At 41.2% G+C, this 27,460-nt stretch overlaps 1 protein-coding gene, 1 non-coding gene and 1 pseudogene across 4 annotated transcripts in view; 1 reads left to right on the forward strand and 2 right to left on the reverse strand.

Annotated features, from left to right (window-relative positions):
• Wdr7 (WD repeat domain 7) overlaps positions 1–27,460 on the forward strand; it is a 281,263-nt gene that overhangs the window by 180,628 nt on the left and 73,175 nt on the right. For all 3 annotated transcript variants that reach the window (XM_006525478.4, NM_001014981.1, NM_001360837.1), the window contains one exon: positions 14,905–15,091. In XM_006525478.4, coding sequence (XP_006525541.1) covers positions 14,905–15,091 — 187 coding nt within the window. The remainder of the gene's footprint in view (positions 1–14,904; positions 15,092–27,460) is intronic.
• Positions 9,210–9,906, reverse strand: Gm19076 (predicted gene, 19076; annotated as a pseudogene).
• On the reverse strand, positions 19,925–20,031 carry Gm24384. Its single transcript, XR_003952712.1, has one exon. It is a non-coding gene; the product is annotated as a U6 spliceosomal RNA (small nuclear RNA).

Consider the following 27,460-nt stretch of genomic DNA (forward strand, 5'->3'; position numbering starts at 1 on the left):
TTTACTTTGTCTACCTGGAAACTAGGGTAAGGCGCCTGGTTCTTTCCTGACAGAGGAAGTGGCTGAGGAGCTTCGCCCTCACTGCAGGGACTCGTTGACTGCATGATCTTGTACTTGAACACCGCCTTGCTGAAAAAACTGCACTTCCGTTTATCTTTTTTTTTTAAGCTTCTTTACTCAAAAGTGCTAGAATCTCTGTGTGTATATGAATTACACAACAATAGAACTTGTAAAATTTTAATTGTTTCATGGAATGATGAGAGGACTGGAAAAATTAAGGAAGTTGAAATAAATATTAAAGGTATAATATATATATATATATATATATATATATATATATATATATATATATATATATATAACTATTGAAATAGTATAACGAGGAAGCACACAGATGCGACTGTGAGTCTGTCTGCTGCGTGGACAGGATGTGGAAGGCAGATCTGGTGAAGCAAAAACTTAATGCCAAAGGAACCTTCTGCACTGTAGGACATCTCACCCCAAAGTGCGGCAGGATCTCTGTGTTATATTAGTTTCTTTTCTGGTAATAGGAAAACTTGAGAAAGCATTGTTTTGTGTTTCTTCTAGGGTTTTTTGTTTGGGGGTGGGGTGGGGGGAGGTACGTAGAGAGCAAGTGGTATTGGAGCTTGGTAACTGGCAGGTCAGATACAATCTTTTATTTTATTTTATTTTATTTTAATCATTGTGAAGAAATAGGTCTCTGTGTTATAAACAGTCATGCAGGTGCTAATAAGAAAGGAATCTGATACTCCGTGTACAGTGCCTCACAGTTTTGAAGCAGCCTTTAAACACGTCATAAGGTAGTTGTGACCCATCGAGTGTGGGTGCTGGGAACTGAACTCCTGAGATCTGGTCCTCTGCCAGGAACAAAAAATTGCTGAGCTATCTCTCCTGTCCGAGAAATTCTTTACAATAGTGTTCTACCCAATAAATGAAGATGGAATGTTAAAGTGCAGTTATGTTATTCCCCAGTGAATCAACAGACCGGGACTACAGTTCCTAACCCCACCCTAAGACAGACAGATAGTACCTACACTTCTGCTGGAAGTGTATCATTCTGCAAGTAGCACTTTGTAGGACACAAAGATCAGAGCATCTGAAATAATGTCAGAGACATGTAATCGTCAGAGCCACACCTAAGGAAACTCCATCATATAAAGGAATTGACAGTAGGTAGAGGATAAACTATAGATTTAAAAATGTAAGAGGGAGAGAAAGAGAGAAATTTGTATTATAATTAGAAAAGTCCATGAAAATAAGTAGTTATGGAAAGAAAGAAGAAAAGGAGAGGCTGTAAAGGGGGGGAAGGTAAGTAGGAAGGGGGCAAAAAACAATGGATACAGTTGTAACTCTGACAGTCTACTTGATAAATCTAAAGAAATGATTATTATTCCAGATGGGATAATAGTCTTGTGGGTTTTTTTTTTGTGTGTTTGTGTGTGTGTATCTTAATCTTTAAGTCAGACATGATGAAATATTTATAAGTGATATTTGTTGCAAAGTAACTCAAGATGCTAGAGAGAAATATGCCAAAAATAGATAATTTTTAAGCCACATGAATTTATTGCTCACAGTTTTGGAAACTAGAGCATCCACCATCAAAATGGCAAAAGGCTTGGTTATTATGAGGACGTGTAACTCATAGGTGGCACTTTCTCATCTGCCATGTGGCCGGAAGGATGGGGAAGGTTTTTGAATCCCATTTAATAAGGGCACTGGTGTCTTAATCACCACCCAAAGGTTCCAATTCTTAACACTTCCACTTTGGAGATTAGATTAAAGCACTTTCAGATCATAGCATCTATGCAGGGGACAGTGTGCTATGTGCAGCATCTGTGTTATTTGTGTACCATCTACACAAGTGGGTAGTATGCTGTCTGCAGCATCTACACAGAGGACTGTGGGCCATGGGCAGAGTTTTGGGTCTTTTCAGTAACCATGAAATCTCCTTGTTGCTTCTGGGGTGTGCTTGTTCTTTTTCCTGCCTCCGTAATACAGTTTTATAAGCGCGCACTTGACTGGTATAGTTAGACTCTTTCCATAACTGAAGCAGAGCTCACGCTGAGCTCCTGTACTGTCTCGGAGCAGAATTGATCTCCCTTTCACATTTGATTCCCCCTCTACAGATTTTGAAAGGAAGAAAAATGGCATTGCTAGCTCAGTTAAACTAGGCCAGAGTTAATAAGGGGCAAGCTGGAAATCCAGTTGTGATTTCTGCTGCCTTTCTCTGCCTTGTTTGGATGTGCTAATGCAGTAGAGTTTGGGTGGACAGTCTTCAGCATCCTGGAGGTGTGGATGCTTGGGCTTCCACTATCCGTATGTGTGGGGATGACTCTGTGAGAGACTGTAAAACAGCATGTCACTGTGGCCTTGTCAGGAGAGGAGAGCATGGAGTGCTCCATTCGACATAAAACCCCTGTGCAGACAGTGTACAAATGCAGGCATAACCTAGATAATATTTTTGTGTAAATAGTGTACTTAATTTGGACAGAACCTGTGATTCCAAGTCAGGAAACTTCATTCATTCTGGCAGTACCAATAATATGTTGTTTATGCTTTCTGGGAATGACTTTTTTTTTTTAATCACCCTTAAAAAAAATAAAGAAAAGAAAAGAAACTAGTATTGTATTCCTCACAAACCTATTTTCAGAATAAATGAAACAGCGCATGTCAACACACAGCACCGTGCTTGCTGCCTGCCAGCCAGGGGACAAATACAGATGGCTTTGTGCATTTTTCATTCCTTTCTTCCATTTTGCTGTGTCTTCCTTATTGTTTGCCGAGATGTTTTGTAATATTTTTGAAGGATTAGTGTCCAGGAAGTTTTCTACTTTAAAAAATTTTTTACTCTAAAAGCTAAGTATAATTTACAATTAAATATGCCTAGGCCTAAAGAAAATAAAAATAGTTTAGATAATTTAAAGAAGGCAATGGAAAGAGAACCTGCCCCCTGTTTGCAGGGCATATGCTACCGTACTGAATACCACTATCCACTCAAGAAGCAGGTCTCATCCAAATGACTGCATCTTATTAGACGTGTGCACCAGTGCCCACCTTCAGCAGCACACAGTTCTCTGTAATTACAGTGCCAGTAGAGAGACAAACATGGGGCTTTCCTTTAGCTCAAAGCAGATGGAGGAGCAAGGTGTGGAGTGGGAGAAAATGCCTGAATTTTCTGAAGGACATTGTGATTTTCCTTATGGAACTAAAATCATAGTTGTATGATTCTAATCTGATACCCTCCTACTTCTGATACCTTCCCCCCCGACATTTTAAACTATGGTTTGCTGCTATGTCTTATTCTCAAGTATGTGAGAGCAGCAAAAACATTCATACACTATCGTTCTGTTATACATTCCTGGATACAAGAAAAAAAATTAGATGGTATCAAATTAAATCCATATGTTAAAAATATTCTGGTGATCTTATTTTTTATTACTGATCCTAGAGGATTTTTTTTTTTTTTTATAACAAGGGAATGCTATACTCTGTTTCAGGTTTTACTTAAATGTCAATGGCAGTAAAGTAACAGAAAAATAAATTTCTTAGCTTGATTAACATTATTACTTCTATCATGTCCATTAAAAATGAAGACTGGGTGTAGAGCTTCTTTTCTGTTGAAGAATTAATCTAATCTAGCTGTTTTGCAGATTTAGTGAAAAAGAGCTATATTTGAAAGGAAGTTGTTTTTAACATTAAAATTATACATTAGCCAATACAGTGAAGCATCTAATTGTTTCCTGTCCCTTCCAAAATTACTCAGCCTGAGAAGATAGCATATATTGATTTACCGTATAGTAAATGTTCAGTTGTCTCTGTTCCTCTAAAACACACACACACACACACACACACACACACACACACACACCACTTATACACACTTCAGGGAACTACATATCAAACCTTTGCTTTCATTAGACATCACAAAATAAGGATGCAGTACCTTTATCCTCTGTAAAAGGAAATGGTGTTAAAACACTCAAAACAAACAGCAATGGTAGTGCAAGATTCACATCAGAGGGCTCTGTTTGCTTTTCTGATCAAAATTAAAACAAATTTCCAAGCTGGGCATGGTGGCGCACCCCTTTAATCCCAGCACCCAGGAGGCAGAGGCAGGTGGATTTCTGAGTTCGAGGCCAGCCTGGTCTACAAAGTGAGTTCCAGGAGAGCCAGGGCTATACAGAGAAACCCTGTCTCAAAACAAAACAAACAAACAAAAACAGATTTCCAAAGGCAAAATGCCCATAACCTAACAATGTATTATCAGCCTATTTCTATGCACATACAACAGTATCTACTCCCAGGCACCTGTGTATACTGTGAGATGCAATGTCAAAATGTCTATGCTTCATAATGTTTTAAAAAATAGATATAAAGATTATGCAGAGTCCAATTCTCCTTCCCCCATGCTTTTGCTTTCTGTCGGGAACGGGCCACTGAAACCAGAGAACAGGGTTTTATTCTTATATCGAGCTCTGGATTTCCAGCTGTATAAGTCTTTGTCATCCTACCTGTGATTTTTCTGTAAGCATCCGATTTTCCAGCACAGACAAGCTGAGCTGCTCGCTTTAATTGTCTTGAAGCTAACTCAGCCAAGTTAGTGATCGGTTCCAGCTGAACTGCATCAGGGGGCCAGCTGAAAGTCAGGCTCTGTAAGCAGCAGACTCCACAAGGAAGGCTCACTGTGGGGCATTGTTTTCTTCCTGCTAAACGAGTGTAAATTGTCATCTAGGAGTTTAGCCTGTAATACTGGTTGCTTCAGGTATTTTTGAGCTTGACCTGGCTTTTCCTTTGTTACAGCTTATGTTACTAGATATATTGCCAAGTGCCCCTCTGCTAAAAAATAGAGAAACTTGAATATTTTAAAATATATTGGACTTTCTCTGTTTGAACATTAATATCTGTGCCTAGTTTAGATTTGCCTGGAGCTCCTGTAAGCACTGACACCCTTTGCATCCTAGAGCTGTGAAGTAGGCTGAGCTGTGAGGAAGGCTGATGTTTACCGGAGCGTTCCCATTAACACAGCCACCACTTCTAGGTTAGATAATGGACTCAAAGGTTAAGAGCAGAGGATTTCAACAGCTCCAATCAGCAGGGCCTTTCCAGGGCTAATTACCTCTTTACTGCGCTGACTCTAATGTGACATGTTTATTGCTTTAACTAACAACTCATTAGCTTAGTTGATGTTTTTGTCAATATTAATTCGTTCATTTAAGCCAAGTCAAAGCTTAAACAAAGATGTCCAGACTGAGAAACGGGCAGCCAAGTGACTTTTGTTTGCCATCTTCCCCAACCCCTTATTCTCCTTCAGTAAAATGAATGTGTTAAATGCGTGTATGGAGAGGAAGCCGGTATTGTCCCTTTCCTAGCATCTAGAAGCATTCTGGATGCTCTCCTATGCAGCTCCAGGCTGCACGTGCAGCTGTCTTGGTCTTTAGCAGACGCTGAGGGGACAGCCTTGGTGATCTTCCACTGCGTATCCGTGAAAGGTTAGCCTGCAGCAGCTCTTTGTTCCAGCGCATGCTTTGCTGTTATTAAGAAAAGAGAGCAAGTAATTTTTCATGAGATTTTATTCATTAGATCATCATAAGCTTGCTTTAATATTTGTCTTGTAACTTCCTTAATTTAATTTAATATTTATAGTGTAACTTCCTTAATTATCTTGAATGAATTATTTAAAAGAAGATGCAGTTTTGAGGTCATAACAGAACATTTCACTTTTTTTCTTCACTCTTTTTTGGGGGATTTTTCACCTTGCTTTTGGTTAACACTAATACTTATGGGAGATGTTCATTGTGTGTTTTCATGCAGTCTTTATTTTTTTCTAGATCTTTTAAATTTTACTTTATATGTATGGCCGCTTTGTCTGCATATATGTGTGGGCTTCTTGTGTGTGCCCATTGTTTGTGGAGGTCAGAAGGGAGCTTGGAACCTTGGATCTGCCTAGAACTGGAGTTACAGATAGCCACGAGCCACCACGTATATGCCTGGAATGGAACCTTGGTTCTCTATGAGACAAACAAGCACTCTGAACCACTGAGCATCTTCCCAGCCCCGAGTTTCATGTTCTTTTAAATAGTAGTTGGTTTCCTCATCCGTTACAGTTGTGCAAATGGACAAGATGGTCCTCGGAGTAACTTCAGAACGCAGGATTTACTTGCAAGTCCCCTCCATCAGAAGTTTAATAGCACTTGGGTGACAGGAAAGGGTTAAAGTGCAGTCATGTGGCAGTCGAGTGTGGACAAGGTGGAAGGACAGGGGAATCGCATCTTGGAAAGGCAATGCTCTGTACTAAAGGCTAGAGACTTGACCTGATTGATGCTGAAAGATCCCAGAGGCAGCTGATACAGAACATAGGATCAGAGGACTTGAATCTCACCCCACCATTCTCCATCAGGAGGAAGCTATATGGACACCAAGTTATTATCAGAAATCATCGGAACCATTATCACAGAAATAAAGTATTTTCCTTTGCGTGACAGTATACATACATTCCATACTAAAAACCATATCCACCTCTAGGTTTCTCACCTACCATTCTTTCCTGATGCCACCTCAGGATTTCCCACCTTTCACTCTACTGAAACCTTATTGATACCACCAGTAACTTACACAGGGGCAATCCCATTATCATGGCTTAGCCTTTGTGGCAGTCTGTCTGTCCTGTGTTACAGTTCTAGTTCTGCTGGAACCTGAGACTTCCTTCTCTTGGTTTCTGAGACACCAACTTCTCTTACTTCTTCGGCCATTCACACTGTTTTGGTATTTAAAGGTTCTTTTATATAATGATTTTCAGATTTTTAATTTTACTCTTAGGTTTTACACCTAAGCCCGTATACCCAGGGACTCGACTGACAACAACTCTTGTAATTAGCAGAGCTAGCACTTGGCTATTAAGATGTCCACATGAGATCTGCCTTCCAAATATGTTACCATTCCTTACAGCAGCATGCTATTATAAAGTTTATGGTAGTCTCATGTAAACAGATACTTCACCCAGAGGCTGTGGTCCAGCAGGAAATGCTACAGGCTTTCACCAAGGAATTCTCTCTAACGAGGGTACTTTGGGAGGTTTTTCAGCTGCGGCGGGCTTGGAGGATGGCACTATTGGGAGTTCCAGAAGGTCCTTGAACCCATTGGTGCAGTTGGTGCTGACAAGCAGGCATGTGAGAACTCAGCAGTGGGGCCAGAAACTTGATGGTTGAACACCTATTGCCAATGAAGATCAGTGACTTGAGATGCCATGTCTTAGGAACAGGGCAGTGCTATCTATCCCAGGGCTGCCTCTGAAGTTTTAGTTTTAGTTTTAGTTTTAGTTTTAGTTTTCGTTTTCGTTTTCGTTTTCGTTTTAGTTCAATTGGCATTAGTTTTGCCTTCCAGGACTCAAAACTTAGGGCTGATTCATTAACATAATCTCAGCACTGGTATACTGAGATGGAAGGCAGAGGCAGGTATATTCCTTGGAACCTTGCACCCTGTGACAAGCTGCCCTGCTATATGCAGCCGCAAACAACAAGAGGCCCTGTTTCAGACAAGGGTGACCTTCCGCCTCCATATAAATGCCATGGCACATATATAAACACTGCATACATATAGAGTGGGTGAGGGGAAAAGAAACACAGAAAGAGATACCCCAAACTAAATGGGATTGCTGCACCCTATTTACAGTCAGCAGGCAGATAGTGATCTTCTGCTCCTACTTGTTTGGCTAAATGTAACTGCCATTCAAACAAGCTGTTTGTGCCAGAATACTTAGTCTCTGTCTGTCTGTCTGTCTCTGTCTCTGTCTCTGTCTCTGCCTCTCTCTCTCTCTCTCTCTCACACACACACACACACACACACACACACACTCCCACTCACTCACTCATATGGAAATAGCCAATCCCTAAATGAATCTTGCTTGGTCTGCCATTAAAACAGTTTTTAACAGAACCTGTGCAGTTCTCTCTGGCTGGTCTGCTACCTCTTGCTACCTTTGGAAGCTTACCTGGTCTTCCCGGGCCCGCCCTTTCCCCAGCCCTGTATGACGTGCTCTGTGTGCAGCCCCGGCTGCCTTCCACTGTGAAATGAGGCAAGGTCATTCACGCTCCTCGCCAGAGCCTTCCACAGTTCCTCATGGTCCTGCACAGCCCATTGTGTGAAGACTACTGTGCCATGGCCTGCTGCCCTCCTTCTTGCTGTCAGTCCTGCAGCTATGCTGGTTTTCAGTGTCTCAGTCTCCCAGGCAGGCAACTTTCTCATGCCTCTTCCACATCAGTGAGATGGTTCTGTAGTTCTGCCCCAGCTCTGAGCCATCTTGTACTCTCCTGTCTCTGGCACTCATAGGCTCCTGTGTTTATTTTTCTGCCCAGCACTTAGTAGAACTTGATGTATTTCTTGGTTCATCTGGCTCTTACAGAACCATCATACAAGTCTAGAATTGGGGGGCCTGGGTTGAAAATAGGATCTGGTTCATTGCTGGCCCTCAGTTAAGATTGTGCATGAAAAGATAATTTAGCTACAAAGTGCATGAACGAGCCCTTAATTGTCCTCTTCTATCCCCCTTCCTGCCCTCTCATTGATGAGCCTCTCAGTAGCCCTCCACCTGCTGGGAAGAGAGGAAAGGAGTATTTGGACTGCTCACCCTTCAGTGCATTATAGATTTGAACAGATCTCTGATCTTGTAAGCATTTGCTTTTATTGTTTTAGTTCTTCATTGCTGATCCACAGCTGTCCAACCAGAGGCACTTTCTACTTCTCTTCGACAGAAGGCCATGTGCACTGAGCAGTAAATACCCTTCTGTTTGTAGGATGGCCAGACTACCTTATATTCTAGCCTGCTGTCCAAAATGACTTAACCAAAAGCAAAATGAGACTGAATTTCTCTATGTGATACAGCTTTGCTAATTGGACATTCAGTGAGACAAGGAAAAAAAAATAATGCTTTCTATCACGGAGAATTTGAATTTGAACTTTATATTCTTTTCATTGTAAGAAAGGAAACATGTAATTATTTTAGTTTACGACTATTTTGGTTAAACTAATACAAGACTAATAAGTTTTAAAATATACTTGCTAGTTCTCTAACAGAGTTCTTTTATGGTTTTTAATCAAAAGAAATGACGGCTACTTATTTCTTTATTTTACTTTACATTTCTTTTTAATAAAACAAACTTGTGCCACAGCTCCAATACATGGTCCACACATCAGTCTTTCCTAAGCGAAACAGTCTGCTCTCTGATGCCCCCTTTGGTCCCGATGCAGATCCTGAGGGCCTATCCAGTACACACATCCCTCCCAGCTGTAGAAATGAAGAAGACATCTTTCACAGCCTCGTGGCTCTGCTCAGAGTTGGGATCAGGGGGACATACTCTACGCCGCATACTTCCGAAACCAGCCTGGTTGTGGAGCAGAGGCTGTAGCACGGCACTTGCTGAGCCTCCTGCCTTGACACTGGGTCAGAGCTGTACACAGCTCCCTTTCCTTCATGGAATCCTCCAGTGATGTTGTAAACATAGTAAGGGAAGAAGCGTGCTGGTACAGGATGGTAGACAGCATTGTGGCGATCGCCCCGGTTGTCATGGCCTTGTTATTGCAATGCTTGTACATCTTTAATCTTGCTTCAATAATCTTTGCCAAAGTGAGACAATCTCCATGAAAACCACTGCAGCCAATTACTGTTCTCTCTGTTCCTTTGTAACATTTGGGGCTATCTCGGGTATGAATTGAAAATCCTTCACTCAGCCGAGTGTTTGAAGCAATGATGGAAAAATCTTCTCCAGCAGCTGCCGATACAGGACCTCCACTGAAGACCTAAGGCGAGAAAGGCAGCTGCACAGGGCCAGCAGAGCCGTGAGGCCCCGTTCCCAGCTCTCAGCCCCTGTCCTGATAAGCAGCAGTGGAAAGAGCTCACAGAATTCCTCCTGCCTCTGCCTGCCAAGTCTTGTAGTCAAAGGTGTGTGTCACCAGCATCCAGTTATAAAAGTGTATCTTAATTATTCTATACTTACAAATAACACATATTAGCATCATCTTTAGTCAAGTACCCGTATGAAGCAGAGCAATAGAGTTCTCTGGGCACTCTGCCATCCCTGTTCTTTGATGCACATAGCAACTGGGAAAAGGCTTCATTCACTAGGTTACACTTTGAAATAAGTGGCCAATCATTATTTATTCATTTTGCACTCTTTGTAATGGCATAAATCATAATAAATTCATTTGGTTTAAAGTGTATATAATATGCTTTCCCCCAGGAATTTCCCTGTAATTGAGCTATTAATTAAAGTATTTTAAGAATATGGCCCTTTGTCCCCTGTCTGCTACTCAGACCCAGGGAGAGTCAGTGACTGTTTTCTTCATCCAGGATTCTAAGGCCACCGATTGAGGTTGCTGTGACTAGGACTGCTGCCTGGTGTAGGAGTGAGCAGAGCCTGGTCATTTATGTTTCCTCCCTATGGCTATGCTGGTAGCTTTGCATTGTCTCCAAGGGCATGGAGAACAGTTCTCTGAAGGGCTGTGGTCTTTTAAACCAGTAAGAAAATGTCGTTTAATGTTCTCTTGTTAAAGTGTGGTTTGATGCTCACTTCTGTTTTAATTTCTAATTCTTAATTGTTTTTCTAGCTGATATTTTCCCACCTGCGTTGGTTGTCATAAAACCCAAGCTTCTGCCTTGAAACCCAGAGTAGCTGTGAACTTGATGCCTCCTCCTTTCTCTTGATGTCTCTTCCACCGTCCTCCCTTTGGTCTGCAGCCTGTAGGTTTCCAGCCCTGCTGCCACCTTCTGACACAGTGCTGGCTGCCAGATGGCTTAGGACAGTGAGGCCCAGACACAGCTTCAGTAGCCACAGGAGTCCGTGGAGGTCTTCCTGTTCAAATAAGAAAGGATGGTAAATCTCAGGCAAAAATTACAGTGAAAAGAAAGGCTGGGCCAAATGTCACCAGTCTCATACTCTTATAGGGATCTTCTCTTGTCTAGTGACATTCTACATGAACAAACTGGGTAGAGCAGTACTGTGCAGTTTCAGTTTGTGTCTTGGTAGGATCTGATCCATTGGCTGTGGAAAGTCAATATATGGCGAAATGAGTATATAGAGAAACTGAGGTGCTGTGCTATCACGTAGAGCGGGCAGGTGGCTGTGTCCTCTGCGGCCCAAACAAGCATGCTTTTCTTCAGGCCTGTTGTGTTTGCGGTACAGAAGGTCTCACTATCAGGCTCAGCCAGTGGGAAAAGTAGAAAGAGTGTAGATGTTTTTGAAAAGGAATGATAAAAATAACATGATGCCCATAGGCATGTATACCTATAGTTCTTTTCATGTAAAGAAGAGTTTTCATGTAGTATTATGTATACATGACATTCTTTAATAAATAGAGTCTGTGCTTTGTAATAAATACATGTTCCAGAATACAAATTCGTTACATAGCTTTGTAATGTCAGTATAGTACACATGTATTTGTGTGCCTGTGTTCTAAGATTTGTATATTATTTCTGAAAAGCCATTGAAACTAGCCAGATCCTACAAAAATACTAAGGACTGGATGGGATTTTTTTGGTTTTTGGTTTTTCTTGCTAGTTTATGATTGAGTAGTATTCCTCGTGCCAGAGCAGCGAGTGAGCCATAGTACAGTGCTGACCCTTCTAACCTCAGCATCTATGTCTCAGCCTTTCTCTCATCCCAGTGTTTAGCTGTTATTTAGAGCAAAGTGGAAATACTTTCTTGCACTGTTGCTCTTTTATAGCACTTTTAAAAACCATTAAGATTAAAGTTGATATCCTTCAAAATAATGAGATAAAAGAGCACTAAAATATTAGTTATTGATATCACTGTTGGCTGCAGGTTGACACAATTCTCCCGACAGCCAGGGGCTCAAAGTTAATTGTGATTTATCCAGTGCTGGACTTCGGTCTGTTCAGCTTTTATTCTGTTCTTGTGGTTTCTGCGTCTGTCTGCACTTGGCACTGTGTGTGTACCTTCAGGTACACGGTGGTAGAGACAACAAGCTGCACGGGGAATTCTCTCTATAGAGCTGCCACCGTCTCTACCACTCACCTAGCTTACATGTGGGAAAAACTAAGCCGCCCATCGGTTGACCCTGACCGTGGCTCCATGCTGTAAAATGCAATGCAGAATTTCAGTCTGTACTGAGTTGAGGGAGAGCACCTTGGTGTGTCCAGAGCCAGTAGCCAGGAGTAGGGCTTAGTGTTTGTGAATCAGAGAGAGCAAGCTGAGCAAGCCAGTAAGTAACAAGCCAGTAAAGAACATCCCTCCATGGCCTCTGCATCAGCTCCTACTTCCTGACCTGCTTGAGTTCCAGTCCTGACTTCCTTTGCTGATGAACAGCAATGTGGAAGTATAAGCTGAATAAACCCTTCAACTTGCTTCTTGATCGTGATGTTTTGTGCAGGAATAGAAACTCTGACTAAGACAGTGCATAAATAATTAACCCACAGCCATGGCTGCTTTGTCATTGTGACACAGAATTGGTCACTCTGTCTGTGTATGCAATGTTCAAAGGGAAAGGCTATGGGATCCAGCACATTAATTTTTTTTATTTTTAAGTTTTCTCTTTAGCAAAAGTATTGGTTTCGTGTGGCACTTCCAGCCATTTTCATGGTTTTTTTTTTGTTGTTGTTGTTGTTGCTCATCCTGCTCCATTCCTTTCCTTGTCCTGCTGACTCCTTCTGCCAGTCTCCTCCCCTCCAGGGTACGCCCCTCCTGTTTGTAGTTTGTTTATTGTGTGTAGGTGTGGGGTGGGGGTGGAGGTGCCACGCCACAGCACAGTGCAGTGCCAGAAGTCAGCTTCCACGAGTCACTTTTTCTCCTCAGCCCTGGGATCCCCTCGGCTGCCTGGATCCACAGCAGGAGCCTCTGTCTCCACTGCCTTCACGTCCAATGTCCTCTGTTAGCCCACCCCAGCCCCCAAAGACAAACACATCCTTCTCCTGCTTTCTTGGTTCCTTTTCTAGTTTCATGACCTACACTCACACCCCTAGAAGCAGGTATAAAAATCAAATGGAAGGTGTGCCTATGAGAGAAAATAAGGCGTTTGTTTTCCTTAATTTGAGTTACTTCACTTAACATGCATTCTATCTTCCTACAAATCTCCTAGTTTCATTTTTCTTTATAAGTGAATAAAATTACATTGCATGTATGCACCACATTTTATTTATTAATTTGATCCAACAGATCCTTAAAAGGTTCTGTGACTAAGAAGTTCAGAACCACTTAGTGTACAGAACTCCTCCATAGACTCAGACTTATAGAACATTTCTTTTTCACCTCCGTTTCAAGCCATTCTGCTCAATATCTGACTATTTCAGATTAAATAAATATTTTTGTGTGTATCAGATATATTAAAGTTTATGCAGCATGTTCTTTTTAGAAAATGGATGGATTGGGCCAGTGAGATGGCTCAGCATGTAAAGATACTTGCTACCAAGCCTGGTCACTTGGATTTGATTCCCAGTAATCACATAGTAAGTGGGGAGAACCATCCCGCAGAAGTTGTCTCTGACCTCATCCATCCATACAATAAATAAGTTAGATAGATAGATAGATAGATAGATAGATAGATAGATAGATAGATAGATAGATAGATAGATGAATAAATTAACAAACAAACAAATAAATAAATAAAATAAGGAGGGGGACTGTGAGAGAAGAGAGTTGAGGGTGGAGGGAGGGAGGCAAATTTTAAACAGCAGAGACTAGTTGAGCATGGTCTTCAGGAGTCCTGCCCACCATGTTTTGAGCACCTACCAGGATAGCTGACTGGGTAGCGCATTCTGTAGCATAAACACAGTCCACACTTGGATCTTTCACCAGAGAATGCCATCTTTGCCACTACTGCATACACAAGGACACTGAGGCCCAGTGAATAACTGAAGTCCCGGTCTCTAAGTTAGGAAAGCATGGCCCTCTGTGTGCCTCTCTCTCAGCAAGTTGTATGCTCTGTGATTTAGGAACTGCTTTGTAACTTCCCCTCTGGAGGACAAACGAAAGTCTCTCTCCAAAATTAGTTTTCTTAGCCCCAGGTGGTATCATACGCCTTTAATTCCATCACCTGGGAGGCAGAAGCAGGCAGATCTCTGTGCCTTTGAGGCCAGCCTGGTCTACATCGTGAGTTCCAAGACAGACAGACAGACAAGGCCAGGATAGAGAAGAATCTGTCTGAAAAAGCAAAATGAAACAACAATACAAAAAAACATAAATAAGTTAAATTGCTATAATTTCTAATTGCTTTCTTTTTGAATGTCAAAGCGCCCTTTCAACAGGCCTTTGCAGTTCATGACCACTGAGCACACAGAGAAAACTGTCACACGGCTCAGCCTTTCGGCATATACGTCAGCACAGGCAAAGCCAGGTTACTTGATCAGATTTAGAAATTATATTATGCTATTTTTATATTTGTAAAATAAACTTGTGTAAAGAATGTTGTTATGAATGGCCCCAGAATGTGGAAAGAAATGTCTCCAACCTCAAACCTTACATGCTGCCTTCTCTAGCCCTTCTACGGACCTTACCTCTAAAGTCAAGTCTCACTGATGTGTTTGAATATGACCCGTGATAGATGATACAATTGAAAAGTTAAAATTGTTAAAATCCTATATTACATTATTTGAACCATCTTTTAAAATTTGTGATACTGAGTTGGAAGTAACACTGAAGGGGAGCTAGGCTATTCATGTTTTAATATAGAAGTATTTGTATATAAATATTATGTAATTAGTACTGAAGAATATACTATAAAACATTGTAACCTAACTTTTAATAATATGGAGCTAAATAAAACATAGGTTCAAAATCTTTTATGATTTTATTGTTCAAACCCTTTTGGGGGAAATGTTGAAGTATACTTATATTTTCAAAGTATACTTAATATTCTGATTTTTTTTTTTTTTTTTAGGCAAGGCACTGACATATCTTCTGCTACAGCCACCAAGTCCCAAGCTCCCTCCTCATAGCACCATCCGGAGAACTGCCACTGACCTGATTGGGCGAGGGTTCACTGTATGGGAGCCCTACATGGATGTGTCCGCTGTCCTGATGGGGCTGCTGGAGCTCTGTGCAGACGCTGAGAAACAACTTGCCAAGTACGTGTGGGCTCCAGTGGGCTAGCGCATTGTTGATGGAAGTGATGGAGGTGTTGGTTATCCTCCAGAAACTCAGGGTGTTTAATCAGCAGTAAACTGACTGGGTACAGTGGCCATGCTTGTAGCCACAAGTCAGGATGCCAAGGCAGGAGGATTATTGTGAGTTCAAAGCCAAACAGGGCTAGAGAGTGATACCCTGTCTCAAAAGCAAAAACAATACAAAACTCAATAGAAAACTGAGATGTAGCCTTGAGTGAATGGTCTGTGATATAATTTTCAAACTGTGTTTATTATACCTTGATAAATTATACCTTGACATTACTGATAAATAATTGTATAAGCAAACTGTTTAAAGGAAAATGATATACATACTTGGTACTAGATCAAAAATGTTTTACTAAGAGAAGGTGGAGCTAGAAAATTTGGGAAATTCCTGTTAATGTTTAAATTAACTTTATTGGAGTTTCTTTTGCATATACTCAGTGACAGGTTAAATGAAGATTGTAGTTGGGACGGTAGGATGGCTCAGCAGGCAAAGGTGGCTGCCACGAAGCCTGACTGATGATCTAAGTTCAATCCCTAGGCCCCACATGGTGGAAGAAAAAAACCAACTCCTGCAAGTTGTCCTCTGACCTACACTGATGCTCTGGTGTGTGTGTGTGTGTGTGTGTGTGTGTGTGTGTGTGTGCACACTCACACCCACATGCACATGCACAGACAGTAAATGAAATCAATTGCATTTTAAATACACTATAATCATCATTATTAAAATAAAGACAAAAAAGTAACCTGGAAGAGTTGCTAACCTGACATAAGTGGAACAGGTCTTTGTGAACTGGTTAGGAGCTATGGTACTAAAGATGGACATTGGTACTGTCTGAAACCCAGTCTCTTGATTCCAGAAACCCTTGCCTCTCTTGGGTGTCTTATCCAAGCGGCCTACAATTGGTGATTATCACCACAAGTAAACTGGCAGTGCACAACCATCACAGCCACCTCGTTCCCAATAGTGCTAACCCCAGGGAGACACCCGTGTCTATTAAGCAGTTTCTCCCCGTGCCACTGTCTGCACGCTTTAGGAAACACTGCGTCCTTTTTTAAATTTTCCTGTCCTAAATAGTTCACCGAAATGGAGCCTTGCATCCTGTGGTGTTTTATGGTTGACTTCTTTCACTTAATCCCTCTTACAGAGTCCATCCATGTGGTAGCGTGCTTCACTGTGTTATTTTATATTTTAACTGAATTCCATCACACTTTTGGTAATGATGTCTTGCTTATCTGTTCATGTGTGTCTATGTGAGAACTCGTTTTCATTTCCAAATTGGGATTACTAGGACATCGGATAGTCCCGTGTTTAAGAGGTCCAGGAGCTGCTACACAGTTCTTCATGGTGACTGAGTTCTCATTCCCATCAGCCCTGCACATACAAGATCTCCACTTCTCTGTCTACTTTTTAAAGCATCTCATCCTAGTGAATATAAAGTGATAGAAAGTCCTATCTGTCTTATCCTGCCTCTTTGTGAAAATGAATGACATGCCAGTATTGTCATGGCTGACTTTGTAGAAAACTAAAGTGAGCTGCTCTTGGCTTCATGGCTGCTTCCCCTTAGGTCCTGGTCCCTCCAATTACAGCATGTAAGGTCCTCCTGTCCTTTGCTAGAGTACAGTGCTGTGGCTTTGTCTATAGATTGGCTGTCCCTTCTTGCCCAGAGCCCAAGGTTAACTGGAAGGAGGGGTGTTTAGTGCAAGCCTCGCCAGCACCTTTCCTCTTTGCCCTCTGGGCACACCTCCATGTGTTCTAATCTCACCTAGTTCTAGTCTCCCTTGCTACATGATTGGAAAATAAAGAATTGTTTCAGAAGGTTGATGCTAAATGAGTTTCTGTTCACAAAGAACTTAGAGGAGCAGGGAGGACATCCTAAATGTTTTGTTTCTTGGTTAATATGGTAAAACATTATCCATAACCTTAGCTTCCTGCTGACTTGCTGTTCTGTGCCCAAGGGAGACCGCAGCACAGGCCGCTGCTAGTGAAGGTCTCTTGGCCTGGCTTGAGAAGCATGCAATATTGTCATTATCTAAAAATGTGGTTTGTTTCCAAATCTCATCAAACACAATTTCTCAAGTTTTTATACCTTTTTGTTACCTGGAAGTTTTCATTTTAATTTTAGCATTTACAATTTTGTTTTTGTAAATAAGTTTATATCAAACCTATATCAGCAAAGTAAACATGTATATGTATATATATATATATATGCTTTATCTACAGACAGTATGTCAAGAGACATAAATTTTATAGTTTTCAGTAGGTAATTTAAATCTTGCTATTACATCCTTTCTGTCACAAAGATTGGTATGACTTTCTCTACCCAGCTCTGAATAAATGAATGTATCAGCGTGTAGCCTTGAGGAGTCCAGTGGACTTTTCATCATGATAAATTGCATAATAAGCAAGAAAATGTTTGCTTATTAATCTCTAACAAGATTTAGATTGAAAATGGCCTGTTACATGCGTGGCCCACTTGGTGCAGGCTGGAGTACGGAGATGGTAAGGCAGAAGCCTAGCAGCGGGGCACACAGCAGTTAAAGGGCGGCTCTCACCTTCCCCACCCCTCATGCCCAGCTGTGGCGGGTGTACTGTGGACACAGTAACCGGGCTCCAGGGCCCCGCTGCCCTGCTCTGTCCATGATGCCAAGCTTGCCACGTGAAATTGCGTTTACACTGGAAACGTGCTTACAATTTTAGTTGATATTTCTGGAAAGAGCAAATAGCAAATATTTCCTTCTTTATTCTTGTAAGATTATAAGGGCAGGCTTAGGGAGAGCAGACAGTAGAGTGGTCTCTCTCTCTCTCTCTCTCTCTCTCTCTCTCTCTCTCTCTCTCTCTGGTACTGACACTCCCTGTCAGAATTGACTTCTGAGTTTTTCTATTGCCTCGAGGTCAATAGAGTGTTTTCCAAGAATTCTCGACACCTTACTCTCAAATTCTGATTCATGCTCTGTCTGGCCTGGCAGCAGCCCTTGTTTCGGGGTTTTTGGATGTTTTGCTGAGGGGTGCCTATTATCTAACACTGGCCCTTTCACGTATCAGTTATTTCTAGTTTCCAGCAGAATCAAAGGAAGGCCCTGTCTCCTGATGTCCAGGACTCTGAGGACGTGGGAGTGGAAAAGGGTGAACAGGCCTGTTGAGATGAGTCTGCAGGAGAAGCAGAAGGTGTGCCTGGATTTCCACATCAGAACATTGTGTGGAGAAGAGTAATGGCGCCCAACAGAGCAGCCACAGGCCATGTCTTTAAGCAGAGCTGAGTGAGTCCACCTCACTCTGACCTATCAGCAGGATGCAAACTGGGATTCACCCATCCAACCCACAGCTGCTTCCTGCCAGCTGTCCTGGGGAAGCAGAGTGAAGGTTAGACACCAGATGGGTTTAAGCTTTTCCTTTAGAAACAGGTTGTTACAGGAAGTTCCTTGCTGTACCACCTACTGTGTACGTGTACACCAATGTACGATGGATCTGTAGGTTCAAAAAACAGCCTTCAGTATTGATACTGTATGTACACGGGGATTCACCTCTTAGAGTTCTTAGTGTAATTAATAAATAATTTAAGAATGGACAGCAGTGGAAGCTCAAGGACAGTTTTATTGGAGTGTCAAGCTGTAAATCTCTGCAGCTTCCTGGAGGAGAATTGAGGGTGGGGGGGTGCAGTGGGTGTCATGCTGTTTAAAGTATCATGACAGACAGACAAGCAGCCACATGGTTGGGAGGGAGCTTTAGGGAAATGGTAAGCAAGCCTAAAATGTCTGGAGTCCCGATGTGTTAAGGAATGCCTGCAATAGAAGGAAGAGAAGGGAAGTGCAGTGCTTGAGTAACTCAGGAGAGCGGACAGATCTACCAAGCTGCATGGCTGCAGTGAACTTCTGTTCTAGGGTGGGAGTCCTGGGAAGGAAAGTTATGGTGTTCCCTTAAAGGACGTAGTGTGCATCTCTCTCTCTCTCTCTCTCTCTCTCTCTCTCTCTCTCTCTCTCTCTCTCTCTCTCTCTCTCTCTTTGTGCACCTATCTCTTAATGTGAACCATGGCTTAACGTACACTGTCTTCCTAGGGGTGATCTCTTAGCTAAGTCTTTGACCTGGCCAGAGAATCTGTTGTCTTACAAGAATGAGATTTTCCTTAGTGGACACTTATTGCTTACTCTAACACTTGTACCCCTAAAGTCATTTAGGAACTAAATTAGAGATCAGAGCCTCCAAGCTTCTGCCATCTCTGGCTATGAAGAGGCAGTCAAGGGGCTCGAGGACATTTTTGGGTTTTAGTCTAGGAAAAAAAACCCAAAAAACAAAGAAACAAACAAACAAAAACAGTTACAGGTCTTTGGAAGTCTTTATCCTAAACTGCCTACCTAATTTCTACTTCCTGTTGGGCCTCTGTTTGCTTACTCTACCAACATGCAGTGCTCCTCAGGCTGGACTGCTGTGCTTTCCTTTAGGAATACAGAAGCCCTAGGCACTAAACATGATTTCCCCCATTTTGCAGGTGTACACACCAAGATATAGTGTATGAATCTGTGAGAGACAACACCATCTCTTGTTTTCTAGATGGTAAAAAATTACTAGGTTTAATTTCAGATTTAGCTTCTAAAGCTAAAGTTAAAGATGATTCAAAATCTTAATACCTGAAAAATTAAAGACATAAAGATTACAAAAAATGGTAAGGGCAGAATTTCAAGTGTACTTTTAGATTTTATATTTAATGAAATTTTCATTAAGGATCTTATACCTTATGGAAATTTAAATATCACTCAATTTTTTTTTAATGTAGAACACTTCACAATTTTTTCTTTTTTCTTTCTTTTCTTTCTTTTTTTTTTCCCAACCTTAAGCAGGAACTATTCTAATCTTCTCTGTGTGGTTCCAATTTGAATATATATGCTGCCAAAGTGAGCACTCATTAGTGTGTTGGTAGACAGTGATGGCACCAGTAAACTTTTAATAAAACCATACTTTATATATGACACTCTCCATCAGCTGCATCTGGCCCGGTACACTCAATATGCTACCTAACTTCTATGTATTAAGAGAGATAGGTGACTTGACCCAAGCACTGGGCCCACCCCTTGGGACTCTCAGCTCCCATTGCACAGCCCCTGTACTTCAGGCCTATGCTGTTTGTTTGGTAAGTGAGCTACAGGTAGTGTCTTTGATGAGGATAATTTTAAATGAATGATAATGGTATGTTTATTCAGTGTGAACTGTATTATAAGATATAGAGGCTGTACTTTTCTGGAGTAATTAATGAGCCACCTAGCTAATTGTAATAAAAATTAGAGACACAGTTTTTTGCTTTGCTTTGAGAACTCTTTTTTTTTTTTTTTTTGAAAAAGATCTGTGTGGGTCTGTACACACTGATAAAGTGTTAGAGATCGTGCATAAATTCTACTTCATAGACAAGCAGAAAACTCCTATGCTGCTGGAAGACTAGACCCCTGCCTGGCTTTGTACAACCTGTGATTGGGATTCTGTCTGCCTTGGTCATGGTGCAGGGCCTTTATTGTGAAAGAAGAGTGGAGCACGGCAGCTGCTGAGGGGCCACGCTCATCATGTGCTGGACAGCTGAGGACATGAGCGGATTAGAGAGCCTATTGCTTGTGGGGTATTGTCACAGCTTACCAAACACAGACAGGGAAACAGCGGCTGGAAGCCATGAACCATTGGTGTACAGAGAAGCACCATACATTGCAAAGGTTCCTTTTGAACTCTATAGAGTTAGAGAGAAAAATTGAGTAGTTTGACTCCAACTTAACCATTTCTGTTAAGTTTGAAGGATAGAGAGAAACACTCTAAAAATCCAAACCATGCTTTAGAATTCTATATTGGACAACTTTTCTGTTCTGAAATTTTCATTTATAAGTGTTTATAATCCAAGGAAGCCCTTTACACAGACAGGGTTAGCATAGTTTTGGGTTTTTTTGTTTTTGTTTTTAATTTTCTGTAAATATATGCAGCTAACATGTTTGGAAGGGTAGAAAAAATTTCCATTTTTGAGCTTTGGAAATAAATTCTGCCTTGAGATATAACATGAAGCTCTAGGCACCAGTGGGATGGCTCAGTATCTACTTGCTGACTAGTGATGCAAGCCGGGTGCATTCCCAGAACCTAAGTAAGAGCAGAAGGGAAGAAGCAACTCCAGAGCTGTCCTGACCTCCATGATATGCCATAGCATGCACACACGTGCGCGTGCGCGCGCACACACACACACACACACACACACACACACACACACACAGTGATGACAAGGAGGAGAAGAAAAAGAAAAATATTTTCAAATGTAAAGTTTCAACTTAACACGAAGGAGGTGCATAGTCTTTATTAAGTTGTAAACAAATATTAACACAATAGTGTTCCTGGGAAAGTGTGGGATGGAAGTCCTGGGTGCTATGTAACTAAGCATGTGCTTAAAACATTGTAGCTGATGGCAACTGTTGTCAAAGCCTCCTTACTGATGACTAAGATACGCAGGCTATTTGCAGAAATATTAATGTTTTTTCCTAGAATATATCCATACATTACTCCCTAATTCGATAGAAGTTTTAGATGGTAACTTTACTAAAATGTTTTTTTTTTCTGTAAATTTTAAAATGAGTTTCCTAAAATGGAGCAGCGTTGGAATTGGATTAATAAGCAATCATGAGAAGAGTGAGCTCAGCCTAAGGGGACTATGTTTCTATTCATGTTATTTATCTACAATGTCGTTCAGCCCTGGTGTTTATGATTGGAAAGGTGGAGAGGAATCGAGGGAAATGCTCAGTAAGAGAGTCTGTGGTATCCAATTTCCTTAGAATAAAGACTAAAACCAAAGGCCTATCCTGTAGGTCTGTAAAACAAAGGGTTTACACACCAGCCCATGGGCAGGGCTAAGAGAACAGAGTAAGGCTAGGTTTACACAGAGGTTCCAGAAACAGACACACAGTCCTCTCCCTTTTATCAAGGTAGAATCTCACATTAAGATTTGTAGCACACGAGAACTTAGGAAATTAGTCTGAACAGGTTAGAGGGTGCTCCAGAGAACCGGACAGCTTCTGGGACGGGCGGAAGCACAGAGCCGCTGAGGCAGTACCCTTGGCGGGCCGCAGACAGCCAGCCACCGTCCGGACCAGAGGACAGGTGTCCGCCTGGCTCGGGAGGCGGCCTCAGCCTCAGGAGCAGCGGTCACCATCTTGGTTCCAGGACTCCCTGGAACTTAGGATTTTAGTCTGCACAGGTGAGAGTCTGCACCACAGAAGCTGACAGCTTCTGGGAACTGCCAAAGCAACACAGCTTCTGAGAGAGGCCCTGTTTTGGGCCTTCTTCTTCGACCAGGAGGAGGTCCAAAAACAAGATATCTGCGCACCTTCCCTGTAAGAGAGCTTGCCAGCAGAGAGTGCTCTGAGCACTGAAACTCAGAGGAGAGAATCTGTCTCCCAGGTCTGCTGAGAGACAGTAACAGAATCACCAGAAGAACAATCTCTAAACAGAGTCAACTATAACTACTAACTCCAGAGATTACCAGATGGCGAAAGGTAAACGTAGGAATCCTACTAACAGGAACCAAGACCACTCACCATCATCAGAACCCAGCACTCCCACTTCGCCCAGTCCAGGGCACCCCAACACACCCGAAAACCTAGACCTAGATTTAAAAGCATATCTCATGATGATGGTAGAGGACATCAAGAAGGACTTTAATAAATCACTTAAAGAAATACAGGAGAACACTGCTAAAGAGTTACAAGTCCTTAAAGAAAAACAGGAAAACACAATCAAACAGGTAGAAGTCCTTACAGAAAAAGAGGAAAAAACATACAAACAGGTGATGGAAATGAACAAAACCATACTAGACCTAAAAAGGGAAGTAGAAACAATAAAGAAAACTCAAAGTGAGGCAACACTGGAGATAGAAACCCTAGGAAAGAAATCTGGAACCATAGATTTGAGCATCAGCAACAGAATACAAGAGATGGAAGAGAGAATCTCAGGTGCAGAAGATTCCATAGAGAACATCGGCACAACAATCAAAGAAAATGGAAAATGCAAAAAGATCCTAACTCAAAATATCCAGGAAATCCAGGACACAATGAGAAGACCAAACCTACGGATAATAGGAGTGGATGAGAATGAATATTTTCAACTCAAAGGACCAGCAAACATCTTCAACAAAATTATTGAAGAAAACTTCCCAAATATAAAGAAAGAGATACCTATGAACATACAAGAAGCCTACAGAACTCCAAATAGACTGGACCAGAAAAGAAATTCCTCCCGACACATAATAATCAGAACAACAAATGCACTAAATAAAGATAGAATAATAAAAGCGGTAAGGGAAAAAGGTCAAGTAACATACAAAGGCAAGCCTATCAGAATTACACCAGATTTTTCACCAGAGACTATGAAAGCCAGAAGAGCCTGGACCGATGTTATACAGACACTAAGAGAACACAAATTCCAGCCCAGGCTACTATACCCAGCCAAACTCTCAATTACCATAGATGGAGAAACCAAAGTATTCCACGACAAAACCAAATTCACACATTATCTCTCCACGAATCCAGCCCTTCAAAGGTTAATAACAGAAAAAAACCAATACAAGAACGGGAACAATGCCCTAGAAAAAACAAGAAGGTAATCCCTCAACAAACCTAAAAGAAGACAGCCACAAGAACAGAATGCCAACTTTAACAACAAAAATAACAGGAAGCAACAATTACTTTTCCTTAATATCTCTTAACATCAATGGTCTCAACTCCCCAATAAAAAGACATAGACTAACAAACTGGCTACACAAACAAGACCCAACATTTTGCTGTTTACAGGAGACACATCTCAGAGAAAAAGATAGACACTACCTCAGAATAAAAGGCTGGAAAACAATTTTCCAAGCAAATGATATGAAGAAACAAGCTGGAGTAGCCATCCTAATATCTGATAAGATTGACTTCCAACCCAAAGTCATCAAAAAAGACAAGGAGGGGCACTTTGTTCTCATCAAAGGTAAAATCCTCCAAGAGGAACTCTCAATTCTGAATATCTATGCTCCAAATACAAGGGCAGCCACATTCATTAAAGAAACTTTAGTAAAGCTCAAAGCACACATTGCACCTCACACAATAATAGTGGGAGACTTCAACACACCACTTTCACCAATGGACAGATCATGGAAACAGAAACTAAACAGGGACACACTGAAACTAACAGAAGTGATGAAACAAATGGATCTGACAGATATCTACAGAACATTTTATCCTAAAACAAAAGGATATACCTTCTTCTCAGCACCTCATGGTACCTTCTCCAAAATTGACCACATACTAGGTCACAAAACAGGCCTCAACAGATTCAAAAATATTGAAATTGTCCCATGTATCCTATCAGATCACCATGCACTAAGGCTGATCTTCAATAACAAAAAAAATAACAGAAAGCCAACACTCACATGGAAACTGAACAACACTCTTCTCAATGATACCTTGGTCAAGGAAGGAATAAAGAAAGAAATTAAAGACTTTTTAGAGTTTAATGAAAATGAAGCCACAACGTACCCAAACCTTTGGGACACAATGAAAGCATTTCTAAGAGGGAAACTCATAGCTCTGAGTGCCTCCATGAAGAAAAGGGAGAGAGCACATACTAGCAGCTTGACAACACATCTAAAAGCTCTAGAAAAAAAGGAAGCAAATTCACCCAAGAGGAGTAGGCGGCAGGAAATAATCAGACTCAGGGGTGAAATCAACCAAGTGGAAACAAGAAGAACTATTCAAAGAATTAACCAAACGAGGAGTTGGTTCTTTGAGAAAATCAACAAGATAGATAAACCCTTAGCTAGACTCACTAGAGGGCACAGAGACAAAATCCTAATTAACAAAATCAGAACTGAAAAGGGAGACATAACAACAGATCCTGAAGAAATCCAAAACACCATCAGATCCTTCTACAAAAGGCTATACTCAACAAAACTGGAAAACCTGGACGAAATGGACAAATTTCTGGACAGATACCAGGTACCAAAGTTGAATCAGGATCAAGTTGACCTTCTAAACAGTCCCATATCCCCTAAAGAAATAGAAGCAGTTATAAATAGTCTCCCAGCCAAAAAAAGCCCAGGACCAGACAGGTTTAGTGCAGAGTTCTATCAGACCTTCAAAGAAGATCTAATTCCAGTTCTGCACAAACTTTTTCACAAGATAGAAGTAGAAAGTACTCTACCCAACTCATTTTATGAAGCCACTATTACTCTGATACCTAAACCACAGAAAGATCCAACAAAGATAGAGAACTTCAGACCAATTTCTCTTATGAATATCGATGCAAAAATCCTCAATAAAATTCTCGCTAACCGAATCCAAGAACACATTAAAGCAATCATCCATCCTGACCAAGTAGGTTTCATTCCAGGAATGCAGGGATGGTTTAATATACGAAAATCCATCAATGTAATCCACTATATAAACAAACTCAAAGACAAAAACCACATGATCATCTCGTTGGATGCAGAAAAAGCATTTGACAAGATCCAACACCCATTCATGATAAAAGTTCTGGAAAGATCAGGAATTCAAGGCCCATACTTAAACATGATAAAAGCAATCTACAGCAAACCAGTAGCCAACATCAAAGTAAATGGAGAGAAACTGGAAGCAATCCCACTAAAATCAGGGACTAGACAAGGCTGCCCACTTTCTCCCTACCTTTTCAACATAGTACTTGAAGTATTAGCCAGAGCAATTCGACAACAAAAGGAGATCAAGGGGATACAAATTGGAAAGGAGGAAGTCAAAATATCACTTTTTGCAGATGATATGATAGTATATATAAGTGACCCTAAAAATTCCACCAAAGAACTCCTAAACCTGATAAACAGCTTCGGTGAAGTAGCTGGATATAAAATTAACTCAAACAAGTCAATGGCCTTTCTCTACACAAAGAATAAACAGGCTGAGAAAGAAATTAGGGAAACAACACCCTTCTCAATAGTCACAAATAATATAAAATATCTCGGCGTGACTCTAACTAAGGAAGTGAAAGATCTGTATGATAAAAACTTCAAGTCTCTGAAGAAAGAAATTAAAGAAGATCTCAGAAGATGGAAAGATCTCCCATGCTCATGGATTGGCAGGATCAATATTGTAAAAATGGCTATCTTGCCAAAAGCAATCTACAGATTCAATGCAATCCCCATCAAAATTCCAACTCAATTCTTAACGAATTAGAAGGAGCAATTTGCAAATTCATCTGGAATAACAAAAAACCTAGGATAGCAAAAACTCTTCTCAAGGATAAAAGAACCTCTGGTGGAATCACCATGCCTGACCTAAAGCTTTACTACAGAGCAATTGTGGTAAAAACTGCATGGTACTGGTATAGAGACAGACAAGTAGACCAATGGAATAGAATTGAAGACCCAGAAATGAACCCACACACCTATGGTCACTTGATCTTCGACAAGGGAGCTAAAACCATCCAGTGGAAGAAAGACAGCATTTTCAACAAATGGTGCTGGCACAACTGGTTGTTATCATGTAGAAGAATGCGAATCGATCCATACTTATCTCCTTGTACTAAGGTCAAATCTAAATGGATCAAAGAACTTCACATAAAACCAGAGACACTGAAACTTATAGAGGAGAAAGTGGGGAAAAGCCTTGAAGATATGGGCACAGGGGAAAAATTCCTGAACAGAACAGCAATGGCTTGTGCTGTAAGATCGAGAATTGACAAATGGGACCTAATGAAACTCCAAAGTTTCTGCAAGGCAAAAGACACCATCAATAAGACAAAGAGACCACCAACAGATTGGGAAAGGATCTTTACCTATCCTAAATCAGATAGGGGACTAATATCCAACATATATAAAGAACTCAAGAAGGTGGACTTCAGAAAATCAAATAACCCCATTAAAAAATGGGGCTCAGAACTGAACAAAGAATTCTCACCTGAGGAATACCGAATGGCAGAGAAGCACCTGAAAAAATGTTCAACATCCTTAATCATCAGGGAAATGCAAATCAAAACAACCCTGAGATTCCACCTCACACCAGTCAGAATGGCTAAGATCAAAAATTCAGGTGACAGCAGATGCTGGCGAGGATGTGAAGAAAGAGGAACACTCCTCCATTGTTGGTGGGATTGTAGGCTTGTACAACCACTCTGGAAATCCGTCTGGCGGTTCCTCAGAAAATTGGACATAGTACTACCGGAGGATCCAGCAATACCTCTTCTGGGCATATATCCAGAAGATGCCCCAACTGGTAAGAAGGACACATGCTCCACTATGTTCATAGCAGCCTTATTTATAATAGCCAGAAGCTGGAAAGAACCCAGATGCCCCTCAACAGAGGAAT

Source organism: Mus musculus, chromosome 18 (assembly GCF_000001635.26).
Source record: "Mus musculus strain C57BL/6J chromosome 18, GRCm38.p6 C57BL/6J".
Taxonomy (NCBI): Eukaryota; Metazoa; Chordata; class Mammalia; order Rodentia; family Muridae; genus Mus; species Mus musculus.